General features: G+C 43.9%; 1 protein-coding gene across 12 annotated transcripts in view; it reads right to left on the bottom strand.

The window, feature by feature from the left end:
- Positions 1-17300, bottom strand: part of PLEC (plectin) — a 1553583-nt gene that overhangs the window by 117483 nt on the left and 1418800 nt on the right. For all 12 annotated transcript variants that reach the window (XM_044067397.1, XM_044067398.1, XM_044067399.1 and 9 more), the window contains 3 exons: positions 2464-2590; positions 2193-2376; positions 416-573 (listed from right to left, as the gene is read on the bottom strand). In XM_044067397.1, coding sequence (XP_043923332.1) covers positions 416-573; positions 2193-2376; positions 2464-2590 — 469 coding nt within the window. The remainder of the gene's footprint in view (positions 1-415; positions 574-2192; positions 2377-2463; positions 2591-17300) is intronic.

Genomic DNA, 17300 nt, shown 5'->3' with positions numbered 1-17300 from the left:
TACCTGAAACTGCGCAACAAACTGGGATATCTAAAGGTAATAAGTACATGAAGTGTGTCGTTAAGGGCTACATGCATCTTGTGTATAAAGAAGTTTACATCCCAAAAGATGCTGACAACAGACAACCCGACACATGGATACAAATACATACCTGGTGATCACTACCCCAACACATGGATACAAATAATTACATACCTGCTGATCACTACCCCGACACATGGATACAAATAATTACATACCTGCTGATCACTACCCCAACACATGTATACAAATAATTACATACCTGCTGATCACTACCCCGACACATGGATACAAATAATTACATACCTGCTGATCACTACCCCAACACATGGATACAAATAATTACATACCTGCTGATCACTACCCCAACACATGGATACAAATTATTACATACCTGCTGATCACTGATTCGCTTGGTACAGTCCTTGGCAGCCTCATGTTCCAAGGGCATGCGGATTTTGTGGATGGTCCTGGATTCACAGTTCTCCAGCTGCAGCCGTATATCCTTCAGCTGGGTGATATAATTCTTGCATATGGATTCATTCTGCTCTCCTACAAATTCAAGTAACAGAATAAATAATCAAGCTAATTTGTAGACAAATAAAAAAAACTGATTGCTGAAGCCTAAAGATAAAATCATCAAAACAATGAAGAATATACTTCATAGCCTTACAAGAAGTTAAAAAAATATATACATCTCGCATATGACGGAGGAGCAGAGCCCTTGTTATACACCATTTTACAGTTGAAGCTGTGGGTTACTACACTGCAGGCAGACATGGTGAGGTATGAAGTACAAGTTATATGTTCATGAGCAAAGGCCACATTGCAAATAGACAGTATCAGAGGAGAGGTACTGCAGAACAACGATTCAGAACATGCTGCTGGGTGCAACTTATGTGTCCACAAATTGAGAGTTTCACTACAGGCTTCTCCACAGGTAAAAATCAGCAAGGTATTATGTAATGTACAGCACAAACTCTTCAGAGATTCTAATTAGCTCTAATGTGAGTGAAGACACAACACTGCACATCCTCATGAGTTGCTTATCAATATGCACAGAGCATGATGCACAAGTTACTGTACTACCTTCCTTATGACAAGTTACAGCTACATGTAAGCCACACCACAGACAGAATTAGTTACCTACCTTCTCATGCCAGGCTGCTCATAAGCTGCACTACAGGCAGACATGATTAGTTCCAAGACACTGTGCTACCTCTCTGACACATTACTCATAAGGTGCACTACAGAAATATACATGGTAATGTACATTGTTACGTACTGCATATCCTCATTATCACTTTTGGCAAAAGTTATTTTTAAGCATACACACACACACACAAACACACACACAAACACACACACAAACACACACACAAACACACACACAAACACATATTTAGCATGTTCTTTTCTCTCTTTCTTTCATTTACAGCTAACAGCTGGGTATTTTTAGTTTGAAGTTTGCTAATAAGGTTTTATCAAAGTAATGTCAGACTGTTTTTTCAAGGTGATTTTTTTTTTGTGAATGTTTAGAAAACGCAGGTGAGCATAACCACAGTTCCTACTGCACGCACAAAGTATAATGTATGTCTTACTTCACTGCACATACTCCTAAAGGAGTAACAACATGCAGATGGACAGTATTATAGACAAGACACTGAACTGCAACATGTCATGATGAATTCACCACAACATAAGTGCACCGCAGACAAGACGCTGTACTATGAATTATCACAAAGGGATCGCCACGGTTTGTAGTACACAAGTAAACAGAATTAACCTAGACAAAACGTAAATCCTCAAGAAGGGATCATTATAGTTTACGCTGAAGGTAGATGGCATTAGAGACAGAAGGTATGGATTCATTAGCCAAAAAAGATACAAAAACACAAAATGAAAGAAAAGTACAGAGCAAGAAGGCAACTAAGAAATCAGTTACTCCCCTAGACATCACACACATGGCAACCACACAGTGACAGTCTAAGCCATGCACAAGTATTAAGAGTGCCCTAGCAGCAGGGATGAGCACATAAATACTGATTGTAACTAGAAGCTGGGAAATTCTGAAACTCATGGAATGGAATAACGAAATGTATGGGCACAATAGTCATTCTACTTATAACTGTTAGGACTGCATGCATTGTTTGGTTGTGTGAGCCCTTTACCTTGTTCAAGTGCCCTCTGTAGACCTTCAAAGTGCTGAATAGAAGTATTGTAATCTTTCTCGATTTGCATGCGATCATCTGGCCCAAAATTCTCGGAGTCCTGGCTGTTTTTCATAAACTCTTGGTAATGGAGTTCCAGGTTTTTCAGCATCTGTCTGTAATCCTCAGGCTTCAGGGTCTTAAACTGTAGCAAAGAAAGAGATATGTCACAGCTACTCTGCGTGCTCAGACTGTTTGGTCTAAATACAACGCTGAACATGAAAACACTCACCAGGAGAATGTTCCAGCTTCTGATCTGTTGCATATCCCTGTATATAATAAGCCAGGAGTACAAACTTCTCATATCAATATGCTGCTGCTGCCAGACGCTCAGTAAGTGCTGGTGTACGCCATCAAGTCTAGAAGACAACAACGCCAGATCACAACACTGTTCAGAAACTCATAAGCAGAAACAAAACATTTCAAATGCTGAAAACATTAGGAAAATTTAAATAGTCTACTAAATGACAAATAAAACGCCAGTCAAGTTCCGGAGCAGTATTTTCTAAACTATTCAGTACTACCTTATATACACTTATCGTACATTTCAGCAAGTGCATTTTCCACAACAGGCCATTTCTGCAAAATAAGAAGTGAAATCTAAAGTAATAGTGAGGTACAGACCTACCACACCAATCTCTGTAGGGGGACAGCCACTTTACTTCCTTACTTTATATAACATACTCTGGAGTAGCACAACCTCAGGGAAGCTTAACGTTTGCAGAAAATGCACTTCAACCAACAGATAATGCTAATTTTGACAACTTAGTTGCATCCAGCCTGTTAACTACATTTATGACACTAAAATAATGCATCGTAACAGGTGGCTTTTCTGAAGCATCCCTCTTTTAATGGCTCACTAGGACTAAGGCGAGAAACACCAGGACCTGACAAAGCAGGCTTTCCACTTGGAAGAAGGCAGACAGCAGACATTGTGCAAAATACTTTAAGCTCAGCCCACTGAGCTTCCACATGTGGAACATAATAATCGGGAATAAAAATCAAGCTAAAATATGCCAAGCTACACTGGTCTGATGAAACAAAGGAAGAGTATTTATCTGTGACACCAGTAAACAGAAGGCATGTTCTTTAGGTATCAGTAAATGTAGGAGGGGACCCTCCATGATAAGTCAAAGACTGGGTCTGCCCTCTCCATAATCAGAATTTGGCATATATTTCTCTTGCATTTGGGATACTTGCTGCTTGAACCAGCGCATGCAGATCATCACACACTGACTACATAAGCATACACAGGTCTTCAGTGTGCCAGTTACCCCCCCCCCCTCCCAACACACACACTAAACAGCACACTTCTTGCAAATCGAGAGGGAACAATTAGTACTGGCACCTATACAGCTAGTATGTAATATACAGAATGCATGCCTGCCTGGTGTACAAGGAACTCAACAGCAGAGGATGGACTCCAGGGCCACCCAAGAGCAGATGAAGGAATGGAGGATAATTTAAATCACTAGAATGTTCCCCCCCCTTTAGATTAACTGATATGATATGAATGCTACCTGTTACAGCTAATACTCAGTGCCCGCCTTCCTGAGAAGACAAATGAGAGACAGGTAACAGGTGGAGAACAGCAGCTGGACAAATGAGAGACGGCTAGCAGATGCAGAACAGCAGCTGGGCAAATGAGAGAAGGGCAGTAGATAGAGAACAGGAGCTGGACAAATGACAGACAGGTAGCAGATGGAGAACAGCAGCTGGACAAATGACAGATGGGTAGCAGATGAAGAACAGCACCTCGACAAATGAGAGAAGGGTATCAGATGGAGAACAGCAGCTGAACAAATGAGAGACTGGCAGTAGATAGAGAACAGCAGCTGAACAAATGAGACAAGGGTCGCAGATGGAGAACAGCTACTGGACAAATGAGAGAAGGGTCGCAGATGGAGAACAGCAGCTGGACAAATGAGAGGCAGGCAGTAGATAGAGAACAGGAGCTGGACAAATGAAAGACAGGTAGCAGATGGAGAACAGCAGCTGGACAAATGAGAGATGGGCAGTAGGTAGAGAACAGCAGCTGGACAAATGAGACGAGGGTCGTAGATGGAGAAAGTACAGTTGTGTACACTTACCATAGATGTAGATGTTCGAGTGCATTCACTGTTACAGTCATTATATTTGGGTTATCTGCTTTGCAGTAGCCCTCAGTTGGCCTGATTAACAAAGTTTTTGGTCCTGCTTCGGTTGCTGTTCCTTCTTCCATGATGTCAGGTCATCAGGGTTATGAGACATGCAGCCAACGCCATTACATCAGTTTTTCTTGCCCAAGATGTCAGGTGCCCCCCTAATTGGAAGCAATTAATCTATAAATACAAGGATATACCTCCAACAAAAAAGCAAATTCACCAAAAAGCTTTTTGAGTATAGTAAGTAAAAGTAGAGGTATAGCCAAAAGAAAAAAGGGGGCTGGAGGGAGGGTAACCAGGACTGCAGCAGTGAATACACTCAAGCATTTACATTTACGGTAAGTGTACATAACTGTAATATGTTCTTCGTGTTTCACTGTTGCAGTCATTACATTTGGTTAGATTCCCAAAGCTAAGGTTGGGAGGAAGAAATTAACTAAAATTAGGACCAGCTATAAGGCCCTGCAAGACTGCAGTGGCAAAAGCAGCTCTGGATTTAGAGAAAATTGGCAAATGATATTGCTTGATGAAAGTATGTACAAAACTCCAGGTAGCAGCTTCTAGGATGTCCCTAGTAGTGACGCCCCTGAGAAAGGCTGTAGAGGTAGATGCAGCCCTGTGGGATAGGCTTTCCATGGTGCTTATAGCAGAAAAGAATACCGTGGCCTATCCATTTTGAAATGGTTTGTTTTGAAATGGCTTTCCCCTCTGCCCCTGCAGCAAATGTCACCAGCAAATGCCACCAGCAGTTGTTCAGATTTCCTTTGAGGTTTAGTCCTGTCCAAGTAGAATCTAAGCTGTCTGTGCACATCTAAAGTGTGCAGTATCCATTCCGCTTTGTTCTGTGGGTTAGGGAAGAAGGTAGGCAAATGAATGGACTGATTAAGAGCCACATTGGATACCACCTTGGGCATGAAGGAGGGGTTGGTTCTGAGGGACACCCTGTCCGCAAGAAAGATGATGAAAGGTTCCACTGCAATAAGGGCCTGTAATTCAGATAATCTTCTTGCAGAAGTGATAGCTAAAAGGAAAGCCATTTTCCAGGAAAGAAACTTTAAATCTGCAGTAGCAGCTGGCTCGAAAGGAGGAAGAGGGAGTTTCTCCAAGACAGTGTTAAGATCCCAGGCTGGAGTTGGAGCTCTCCTGGGTGGCCTTACGTTTTTGGCCCCTCTGAGGAACTGCTTGAGCAGTGGGTGTGACAAGAGGGGAGGCTCCGTGCTGTAATGAGCTGAAATGGCTGAGGCATGAATTTTGATGGAGTAAAAGGACAAGCCCTTATGAAGCATCTCAGTCAAGTATTGTAGAATCTGAGGTAAATTGGGCACTGTTGCGTTCACTCCTTGAGATTGGTTCCAGGCACAAAATATTTTCCATTTTGCAGCATAAGATTTTCTGGTACTGGGCCTCCTTGCATCTAAAATGATATCCATCACTGATTTACTGAGGGATGGTAAAGGAGAGATTTGGTAATTAGCCAGGCTGCAAGGTTCAGGGTTTGCAGCTGAGGGTGCAGAATCTGGTTCTCCTGCTGAGACAACAGGGAAGGAGTCTGAGGCATGTGCCATGGAGCCAAGCGTGACACAATGTGCAAGAGTGGGTACCAGTGTTGGTGAGGCCAGTCTACTGCAATTAAAATTGTCCTTAGCTTGTCCTGTTTGATCTTTAGTAGTACTTTGGAGAGCAGAGGCAGAGGAGGAAAGGCATAAATTGATGTTTTTTTCCAGCTGAAGGATACAGCATCCATTTTCCAAGTTAGCTTGTGGGGAATCCTTGTGCAAAATCTGCCCAATTGATGGTTCCAGGGGGAGGCAAACAGGTCTACATCTGGGCTCCCACATTTGCTTGTCAACATGTTGAAAATCCTTGGATCCAGTTTCCACTCATGTGGGTCCATGAGATTTCTGCTTAGTCCATCTGCCAGTGTATTTAGTTTTCCTGGCAGGAATTGAGCTTGTAGATTCACTTGGTAGCTCAAGGCTGTGTTCCACAATGCCAAGGCTAGTCTGCAGAGGGGATGAGTACCCCCCTGCATACTTATGTACCACATCACTGTGGTGTTGTCAGTCTTTACCATTAGTTGTCCTGGAAAAATGTGGTCCTTGAAGGCTGTCAGTGCATTCTGTACAGCTAACATTTCCTTTTGATGTATGTGCATGTGCAGGTGCATTTGACTTGGGTTCCATTTGCCCTGAAAGCACTTCCCTGCCAGGTGCCCCCCCCCATGCATAGTCTGATGCATCTATTGTTAAAATTTGGGCAGCAGGGGGTAGTGTGAATGGTAGTCCCCTGTTTTGGTGGCAGGCCTCTGCCCACCAAAGGAACTCTAGGCATAGGCAAGGTATGACTGGAATCTTTGCTTCTAGATCCTGTGAATGTTGACACCATAAGCTTTTGAGATACCATTGTAGTTTCCTCATATGCAGCCTTGCATATGGAATTAGAAAATGCAGGAGGCATGAACCCCATGGCTTGCATAATTTGCCTTGTAGATAGCTGGGTTTTTGTGGCCATTGTTTGAAGTAGGTTGTCAAATGAATCCATTTCTCTGGCATGAGGAAAGCCATCTGGGAAGTTGTATTGAAGCTTGCTCTCAGGAATGTAATTTGCTGACACGGTACCAGGTGTGATGTCTTTTCGTTTATGGTGTAACCCCAGACAGGTCAGTACCCTCTGAACAAAGGCCAGATGATTCAAAAGTATATCCTGGCTTTCTGCCTGAATTAGACAATCGTCCAGGTATGGGTATATTTGAATATTTCTTTGCCTGCAAAATGCAATGACTGGAGCTAGGCACTTTGTGAATACCCTGGGTGCAGTAGATAAGCGAAAGGGCAGTGCAGAGAACTGATAGTGCATTTAGCCTGCTTTGAAGCATAGGTATCTTCTGCAAGACTCCCTGATAGGGATGTGCAGGTATGCTTCTTTTAAGTCTAGTGTGGCTAACCATGCATCTTTGCCTAGCTTAGGAAGCAGCTGGTGAAGCGTCAGCATTTTGAATTTTGGAATCACCAAGAAGGTGTTTAGAGTAGAAAGGTCCAGGATAGGACGTCATGTATTGCCTTTTCTGGGTACCAGAAAAGTCTCGAATAGAAGACTTGTCCCTTTTCCTCTTCTGATACCAACTGAATAGCCTCCATGTTTAAGAAAGATTATTTGATGTTGTGCCTCTGCCCACTGATTTGGCGGTAGATCTGGCCACCCGCTTGGAGTTAGTAACATGCGGAAGTGAAATCTGTATCCTTGGGACACTATATTTAAAACCCATTTGTCCTGGGTAATGAGTTCCCAGTTTTTGGCCTGCAGACCAATCTTTCCACCTAAAGGAGCATTCAGTTGGGAAGTGCTTGGAAATTTTAAAAGCAAGTCATTGAGACAGATGTTCTTCGTCTTCCATTGCTGCAGTCCTTACTATTGGGTATAGTCCGCATCCAGTCGGCCCGAATACCAGAGTATAAGGCTGACGTCGGTCAGGGCGCATTAGACTGACGTCAGTACGTCAGGGTACTAATGCGCATGACCGGCGTCATATCCTCAGTCTTTTTTGCCGCGCTGTCCGATGCAGAAGCAGTTTTGCGAGTGCAGGTTGGCGTTCTGAAATATTTCCGAAACCGGAGTTTCAGACCGAATCAGAGTTGGCTAAGTACCCGTTGAACATTTTGTTTTTCTTGCCTCAGTATTTAACCGGATGTCAGAAAAGTGAATAACTGTATTTCTTGTGGGAAACAAATACCTCATAGGGATTACCATACATTGTGTATACCTTGTTTAGGGCCTGAGCACGACGTTGTTGGTTGCCGCTCTTGTGCTAGGTTTAACAAACGCACTATTAAGAGGAGGTTAGACTGTGCCAGATTAGTGTTTGGGAAGCGTTGCAATTATAAAATGCCGTCGGATGCTCCGACGCCCGCTTCGTCCAAGAAGCGCAGGGACAAAACAGCGAAGCCTAGGGTTGATGAACCGGCAGTCCCAGACGTCGGTTCTTTAGATGGCTCAGTGGAGCCAGAGGTTTTGCCAGGAGTTTCTATAGAGTCTCAGGCAGAAACTTTACTGTTACAGGATGTACCCTCTCAGGAGGCAGGCCAGGCTGAGGGGGCTTCTCAGGTAACTATTCTTCCCTCTCTTCCCAAAGTAGTTAAAGCCTCTCCTTCTGTTGCTAAAACTTCTTTTAGAGGTAGGCCAACTTCAGCTTCAGTAGGGGCTTCTCCTAGCCTTTCGGGTTCTGTACCTAAGAAACATATGCTTAAAATGGCAGAAGATTTGATTACTATGATTAGAGGTTCTATGGGCCCTCCTGATAAGAGGCCTAGAGTGGAACCAGAGTTTGACAGTTTTGAACAGGGTTCAGGGGCTTCTGAATCTTCTGCGGAAGATTTGCAGGAGTATCCTCATTATTCTGATTCTGATGTGGATGATGCCACTCCTTGCTTCTCCTCCTGAGGATTTTTCATTTTCAGAGACTCTGCATTCCATGAGGGAGCACTTTAAATGGGAAGGCCAGGATTACTCTGATTCCAGGAAGAGGCTTAGGGAATTCTTGTTTTACCCCAGCATAGGCCCTTAGCTATACCGCCTGTGTTGAATGTGGTGGAAGATGTTTTTGCAGAGGCTTCCCTGAACCCTGATTCTTTGCCTCCTGCTCCTGTTAAACCTGATAGGTACTATAGGGTGCCCGAAGCTCATAAGTATTTGTTTAAGAGTCCTAGGGCGGACCCAGAAACTGTTTCTCAGGGGCCTAAAGGTGTTAAGGCCTCTGTGGTTAAGAATCCTGTTCCCACTGACAAAGAGGCAAGGGCGTTAGATAGGTGGGGTAAGAAAGTGTATACTTCTTCCACTCTAGCCATGAGAGCGTTAAATTGTCAGTTTCACATGCTGAAATATCAAAATTATCTCCTTTCACAATTGAAATCTAAGGTGGATGCTTTGGCGGAAGGTATTGATTGTAAAGACTTGCTGGATTTAGTTTATGTGTCTGAACAAGTGGGCAAGCATTCTTTGCAATGTGGTTTTGATGCTGTGCAGGCCTCCTCGAGGGTGGCTGCCACTAGTTCTGTTCTTCGCAGGCATGCCTGGTTGAGGGATCAAAATTTGGCTGAGCATGTTAAGACAAGGATTTTGGATGCTCCTTTACAGTCTGATGTGTTGTTTGGTTCACCTGTGGAAGCAGTTTTGAAGAAAATGGAGGACAAAGCTAAGTCTATGCAAACTGTTAAAGATTTTTTGCAGGTACAGCCACCGAAGTTTAGTAGAAATTGGCCTGCTAAGGGGTGGACATATCCTGCTTATGATTCCCAGTCTAGGGGTAGGTCTAGACGTGGTAGGGGCAGGGCTCAAGGTTCTTTTAGGCCTAGAACAGGGAGTTCACCTGCTCAGACTTCTGGTGAGGGCAGGGGTCAGTCCTTTCGTAAACAGACCCAATGACTTGCCTTTTCAACTGCCAGTAGATTCTCGTCTGGCAGCTCCTTTGGAAGGACAACTGTCTCTTTTCAAAGGAAATTGGGATTTAATTACTTAAGACAGGTGGGTGTTGGACATCATTCTACCAGTCCCTGTGTCAAAAAGGGGCCTAGGATTTTATTCTCGCATGTTCCTAGTACCAGAGAAGGGGAACACGTGGAGACTGCTTTTGGATTTATCTCTCCTCAACACTTATCTGGACATTCCCAAGTTCGAGATGTTGACGTTACAACAGCTTTTACTCCTGCTGGGCAAAGATCACTGGATGGTAACTTTAGATCTCAAGGAAGCTTACCTTCATGTGCATATCAGGCTAAGTTACAGGAAGTATCTGCGGTTTCAAGCTGGAGATTCTCATTATCAGTTCTCTGCATTGCCCTTTGGCTTATCTACTGCGCCCAGAGTATTCACAAAGGTTCTGGCTCCAGTGATAGCTTACTTCAGGCTACAAGGACTTCAAATCTATCCTTATTTAGACGACTGCCTGATTCTGGCTCAAGAAAAGGAAGACCTTCTACAGCATCTGGAATATCTTATAGCAGTGCTAAGATGCCTAGGGTATTCTGTGAACGAAATAAAGTCCAGTCTAGTACCCTCTCAAGACATGTGCTTTCTGGGTGTGAGACTGAATACAGCAGCCCAGATGGCCTTTTTAACCCCGGACAAACAAAAGAGTCTGTCACTTTACTTCCATCAACTATCTCATCAGTCCGTGCTGACTGCAGAGACAGTCCTTCAAGCATTAGGGTTCATGGCATCTTGTATTCTGGTGCTTCCCAATGCCAAACTGCATATGAGGAAGTTACAATGGTATCTCAAAAATGTATGGACACAGCACTGCCAGGATTTAGACACTGTCATTCAAATAATACCTTGCCTTCAAAGAGTATTTTTGTGGTGGGCTCAGGAATGTCACCTAAACAAGGGACTCTCTGTGACCCCGCCATAGGCGAGTCAGATTTTACCGACAGATGCCTCAGACATTGCTTGGGGAGCTCATCTAACTGTAAAGTGGATACAAGACAAGTGGCCTGCCAGACTACAGCATCTACATATCAACATAAAGGAGATGTTAGCAGTCCAGTTCGCATTTCTGGCTTTCAAGGAGTTACTTCTTCCAGGGCAGGTGTTGATTCTAACAGACAACACAACTGTCATGTGGTACTTCAACAAACAAGGGGGAACACATTCTTATCCTCTATGCAGGCATGCAATGATTTTATTGGAGACTGCGCTACGCTTGCACCTAACTCTTCAGGCAAGGTTTCTGCCAGGAGCACAGAACTCCTTCGCAGATGTGTTAAGCAGACAAATCATGGATCCCCACAAGTGGAAACTGGATCTTCATGTATTTCAGAAATTGACAGTGTCATGGGGAACTCCAGACATAGATCTGTTCGCTTCTCCACTAAACCACCAGCTGCCACAGTTTTGCACAAAGGGGTTTCATCACACAGCTTGGAAAGTGGATGCTCTGTCTTTCAGTTGAACAAACCTTCATCTGTATGCCTTTCCACCTCTGCCTCTTCTTCCAAAGGTACTGTTAAAGGTCAGACAGGACAGGCAAAGGATGATTTTGATAGCTCCAGATTGGCCTCGGCAACACTGGTACCCTCTACTACGGAGTCTGGTAAAGAAGCCTCCATGGCCTTAACCTTTGATTCCACATCTGTTATCCCAGCAGGACGGTCATCTGCTCAATGTCAAGCTTCACTCTCTTCCTCTGACAGCCTGGCATATTCTGTGTTGAAACACAGCAGGTCTCAACTTCCTCAACAAGTTTTAAATGTGATTATGGAAGCTAGAAGACCTAGTACGAGGAAAGTGTACGCAGCAAAATGGAAGAGATTTTTATTTTGGAGTAAAGCAAAGAATTTGGAGATTTCTGAGCCTAATTTGAGTATGGCTCTTCAATATCTTACTGAGTTACTGGACAAGGGTCTGTCCTTCTCTTCCATCAAGATTCATGCTGCAGCAATCTCAGCTCACTATGATTGTGACCCACCATTGTTTTCGCATCCCTTGTTCAAGCAGTTTCTTAGAGGGCTAAGAATATAAGACCCCATGAGCTCCTACTCCTGCTTGGGATCTCAATTTTGTGTTGGAAAAACTTACTCTACAACCTTTTGAGCCTGCGGCTACTGCTGAATTGAAATATTTGTCATGGAAGACTGCTTTTTGTTGGCTATTACTTCTGCAAGAAGGGTGTCTGAGTTGCAGGCCCTTATGGCAGTCGAGCCCTTTTGATTTTCCATAAGGATAGGGTATCATTACGCACTAATCCTTCCTTTATGCCTAAGGTGGTTTCTAGTGTGGCTTTAAACCAAACTATTCATTTGCCTACCTTTTATGCAGATCCCCAAAATAAAGGGGAAAAGATTTTGCATACTTTAGATGTACACAGGCAATTGCGTTATTACTTAAGCAGGACTAAGGATTTTAGGCAGTCTCAGCAGTTGTTTGTTTCTTTTGCTTTGAGTTCACAGGGCAAGCCTGTGTCAAAACAAACTATTTCTAGGTGGATTGGCTTTTGCATTGCATTTTGTTATTCCCATCATGGCAAGGAGGTTCCAGCTGGGATTAGGCCTCATTCCACTAGGGCTACTGCCACTTCAACAGCATTTCTACGGGGTGGCAACTAAGGATATTTTGGAAGCAGCTACTTGGAGTTCAGTGCATACTTTCTCTAAGCATTATCACCTTCCTATCTACTCTAAGTCTAGGGCTGGTTTTGCCACAGCTGTTTTGCAAGGCATGTTGTCAGCTCCTGCTTCTTTATGATTTGCCAGCCTCCCTTACCTCTGCTTTGGGATTCTACCCAATAGTAAGGACTGCAGCAATGGAAGACGAAGAACATAGTACAGTTTTGTACCTACCATAAATGTAGATGTTCGAGGATTCCATTGCTGCAGTCCAATTACCCTCCCTCCTTCCCTCTGTGTTTAGGGGTGGTTGTGTAGGTGATTTACCTGCTTATATTTTTGTATATATTGTTCATGTTTTGGTGCAGGTATTTTGGGCCTTGTCTTTTTAGGGTCTTCTGACATCTGGGGCAAGAAAAGACTGAGGATATGACGCCGGTCATGCGCATTAGTACCCTGACGTACTGACGTCAGTCTAATGCGCCCTGACCGACGTCAGCCTTATACTCTGGTATTCGGGCCGACTGGATGCGGACTATACCCAATAGTAAGGACTGCAGCAATGGAATCCTCGAACATCTACATTTATGGTAGGTACAAAACTGTACTTTTTCCATAGGGGGAGTCTTACTACTCCCAGATTTGGGTGTGGAAAACCCCCACTGCTTAGTCTTGTGTGTCCCTTGGGACTGAAACCTGGTGTTTCTCCTGTGCCTGGGTTTGGCTTGAGAAGACCAGGGGCCAGAAAGGACCAATTCTTAGTGGGCCAGTGCCTACTAAATCTAGGAGGCTGAACCTGTAAGAAATCTTTGACATTTGCATAGATTTAGCTTTACCTTCCATCCTTTCTAGAACTTCCCCAGCCTTGCTGCCAAACAGGCGGTCCTGATTTAAGGGAGCATCCAACAATTTAGCTTTAACATGATCAGGCAAAGTTTGCTCCTTAGGCCAAGCATGCCTTCTAAGTACATACCCAGTAACAGCAGTCCTGCAAGAGGCCTGTAAGGAATCAAATCCACATTGCAAAGTATGTTTTCCAACCTGTTCAGCAGAATGCATTAAATCCTGTAATTCTTTATGTTCAGCACAGTCAGGAATCAACATCATTTTCTGTTTAAGCAATGCAATAACATGTTGTTGATACTTTAACATATGAAACTGGCAGTTTAAGGCCCTAATGGCCAAGGTTGCAGAAGTGTAAACCTTCTTACCCCATCTATCCAGCACCCTGGAATCTCTATCAGAGGGGGTAGGATTTTTAGCAGTAGAAGCCTTAATGCCCTTAGGTCCCTGTGAAATAGTCTCTGGACCCGCACTAGGATTTCTAAAAAGGAACTTGTGAGAATCAGGAACCCTGTAATATCTGTCAGGTTTTCTGGGAGCAGGAGGCAAACAATCAGGAGCCAAACTAGACTCTGAAAAGGCATCACCAACAATATCCAGTACAGGAGGTATAGACAAAGGCCTATGCTGAGGCAGGAGTAAGAAATCCCTAAGCCTCTTTTTAGAATCAGAAAATTCCTGGCTTTCCCAGTGGAAATGCTCCCGTAGAGTATGTAAGGTCTCACCAAAAGAAAAATCCTCAGGAGGAGAAGCAGAGGGAATAGAGTCCACTGCATCAGAATCCTCATAAGTAGATAAGGGCAAATCCAGATCAACAGAAGAATCAAGAAAAAACAGAATCCTGGTCAGAAGATTAATAAACAGCTTCAGCCCTAGGTCGCTTAGAAGGGGGGGGGGGGTTGGCTACCCCTGATATGAGCTATAAGCTCTTCAGCCATTCTCATCATTTGTTTTTTAGGCCTAGAGGCCTGAGCATGTGGTTTGGGCGTCATTTTTTTTAGGCATGGGTCGAAATTTTGGCTTAAATGAAGGAGGAGGCATCAGTTTAATATGCAAGTCTGTAGGCCTGAATACACCCTCAGAAGCGGGTGCCTGCACAGCGGCTCAGGACCCATCCAAGGTAGAGACATCCATGGGTTCCACAGCTGAAGCATCTTGCGACATACCGGACTCCGAATGGGTCTTGGTAGAGGCCTACGATTCAGAAGTAGCGGGTAACAGGGGCTGCGAAAGTGCCTGGCAACTGGCTTAGGAGATGTGTTGTCGGCAGTTTTGGACCTCAGCGGCCTGTCTCTGTCATTATCTTTAGTTTTTTCAGAATCCCGGTAGTCAGAAGGCTAACCGACAACAATTCTGGATAATTAAACCAAGAACCGAAATATTTAGATGCGAAAATATACCGACGACGGATAGTGCACTGTTTAAATAAAGCACAAAACCTACAGCGAGGTACGTCATGGTCAGGGCCTAGGCAAGGAATATAGTATGAATGAAAATCTTTGTGAGGTATTTGCTTTCCACAAGTAATGCAATTACTAACTTTTACTGACATCGGAAGGAGCTAGAAAAAGTTTGAATCTGAGGTATCTTTTGCATGACTGTCTTATTGGGAACATGCAGATATGCCTCTTTTAGGTCTAAAGTCACCAGTCAAGCATTCTTGCCCAGCATGGGCAGAAGCTGCTGCAAAGTGAGCATTTTGAATTTTGGAATGTCCAGGTATGTGTTCAAAATCGATAAACCCAGTATTGGCCACCAGGTCTTATCCTTTCTGGGTACCAAGGACAGTCTCGAGTAAAAACCTTGTCAAAATCGATAAACCCAGTATTGGCCACCAGGCCTTATCCTTTCTGGGTACCAAGAACAGTCTCAAGTAAAAACCTTGTCCTTTTTCCTATTCTGGTACTGTCTGAATGGCCCCCATATCCATGAGGGACGTAACCTGTGCCTCTGCCCATTGTTTTTTTGGCAGATCTGGCCAACCATTTGTCATTGGCAGAGTGTGGAAATAGAATCTGTATCCCTGTGATATGATGTTTAGTACCCACCTGTCCTGGGTTATTAACTGCCAATTTTGAGCAAAAAGTGCTAATTTTCCCCCTATGGGTGCTGCCAAAAGATAAGTGCTTGGTGTAGGCAGAGGGAAGTCATTGGGACTGCTTTCTGTAGGTTTGCGCTTTTTCTCCTCCAGATTTGGAGGTGGATGCGCCCCCATTGCTTTTACCTGTATGAGTCTTGAGCCTGGTACCTGGAGGCCTTAGGGCATCTAGATTTGCCCCTTTGAGCTCTGTCTGACACAGGAAAGGACCAATTTTCTGTAGGCCAGTGTCTACTGAATCTAGGTGAAATCAACAGTTTGCATAGATTTAGCTTTGTCTTCCATTTTCTTTAAAACCTATTCTGCCTTAATACCAAACAGAGAATCATGCTGTAAAGGTGCATCTAGCAATTTAGCTTTAACATGATCAGGCAAATTTTGTTCCTTTAACCAGGCATGCCTCCTAATCACAGATCCAGTAACTGCGGGCCTGCAGGAGGCCTCTAAAGAATCAAAACCACATTGCAAAGTATGCTTTCCAACTTGTTCAGCTGCATGCAATAATTCCTGCAATTCCTTATTTTCTGCACATTCTGAAATCAACATCATTTTCTGTTTCAGCAATCCCATAACATCTTATTGGTACTTAAATATATTACATTGACAGTTTAAGGCCCTGATTGCCAAGGTTGCAGATGTATAAACCTTTTTTCCCCATATGTCCAGTGCCCTTGAATCTCTGTTGGAGGGGGTAGAGTTTTTTGCTGTTGTGGCCTTAACTCCCTTTGGACCCTGTGAAATAGTTTCAGGATCAGCAGCAGGGTTTCTAAATAAAAATTTATGACAGTCGGGGACCCTGTAATACCGGTCAGGCTTGCTGGGAGCCGGAGGTAAGGAGTCAGGGGTCAGGCTTGACTCCGAAAACACATCATCCACAATGTCTAAAACAGGGGGAATGGCTAAAGGCTTGTTCTGAGGGAGAAGGAGGAAATCCCTGAGCCTCTTCTTTGATTCTGAGAAGTCTTGACTCTCCCAATGAAAATGCTCCCTCAAAGTATGCAAGGTTTCTCCAAATGAATAACCCTCAGGAGGAGATGCAGATGGAATAGACTCCTCAGCATCAGAATCCTCAAAGGGAGGTAAGGATAATTCCTGATCAGAAGAGGAATCAGAAGAAATAGAAACCTGATCTGAAGATTCATATTCAGTGTCTTGCCTAGGCCTCTTATCTGCAGGGGGATGGGTACCCCTGATCAAGGTAATAAGGTCTTCAGACATTTTGATCATCTATTTTTTAGGCATAGAGGCCTGTGCACGTGGCTCAGGTGTCTTTTTTTAGTATTAGAAGGTGTCTTTTCCTTCGGTTTTGCAGTTTTCATCGGTTTGATATAAAAATGTTGAGGTCTGAATACACCTTCAGAAGCCAGTGCCTGCTCAGCTGCTCCGGACCCATCCGAGGGTGATACATCCATCGGTCCAATACCGTGAGTATCTTGTGGCATGCCGGACTCCACATGGGTGTCGGTAGAGGCCTGCGACTTGAAGGTAGCGGGTATCAGGGGCTGCGAATGTGCCTCACTGAGTACCGGCGAACCAGCGACTGACTTAGGAGAAGCTTCGTCATCGGTTTTGGATCTCGACTGCCTTTCTCTGTCTTTTTCTTTGTGTTTTTGTATGTACCCCGGTAGTCAGATTGCTATCCGATGACATTTCTGGGTAGTTAAATCTGTTTCCAAAATACTTAGATGCAAAAATACACAGACGCTTAATAGTACGTTGGTTAAATCTAGCACAAAACTGACAGCCAGGCACATTGTGATCAGGGCCTAGGCAAGGAACACAGTATAAATGGAAATCCTTATGAGGTATTTACTTCCCACAAGTAAAACAATTATTAACTTTTTCTGACATCGGTAAAAAGCAAGAAAAAAGTTTCCCCAACGGGGTA

This window comes from Protopterus annectens, chromosome 3.part1 (genome assembly GCF_019279795.1).
Source record: "Protopterus annectens isolate FY-2018-M chromosome 3.part1, PAN1.0, whole genome shotgun sequence".
In the NCBI taxonomy this organism is placed as follows: Eukaryota; Metazoa; Chordata; order Ceratodontiformes; family Protopteridae; genus Protopterus; species Protopterus annectens.
This window is presented reverse-complemented; position numbering and strand designations above follow the sequence as displayed.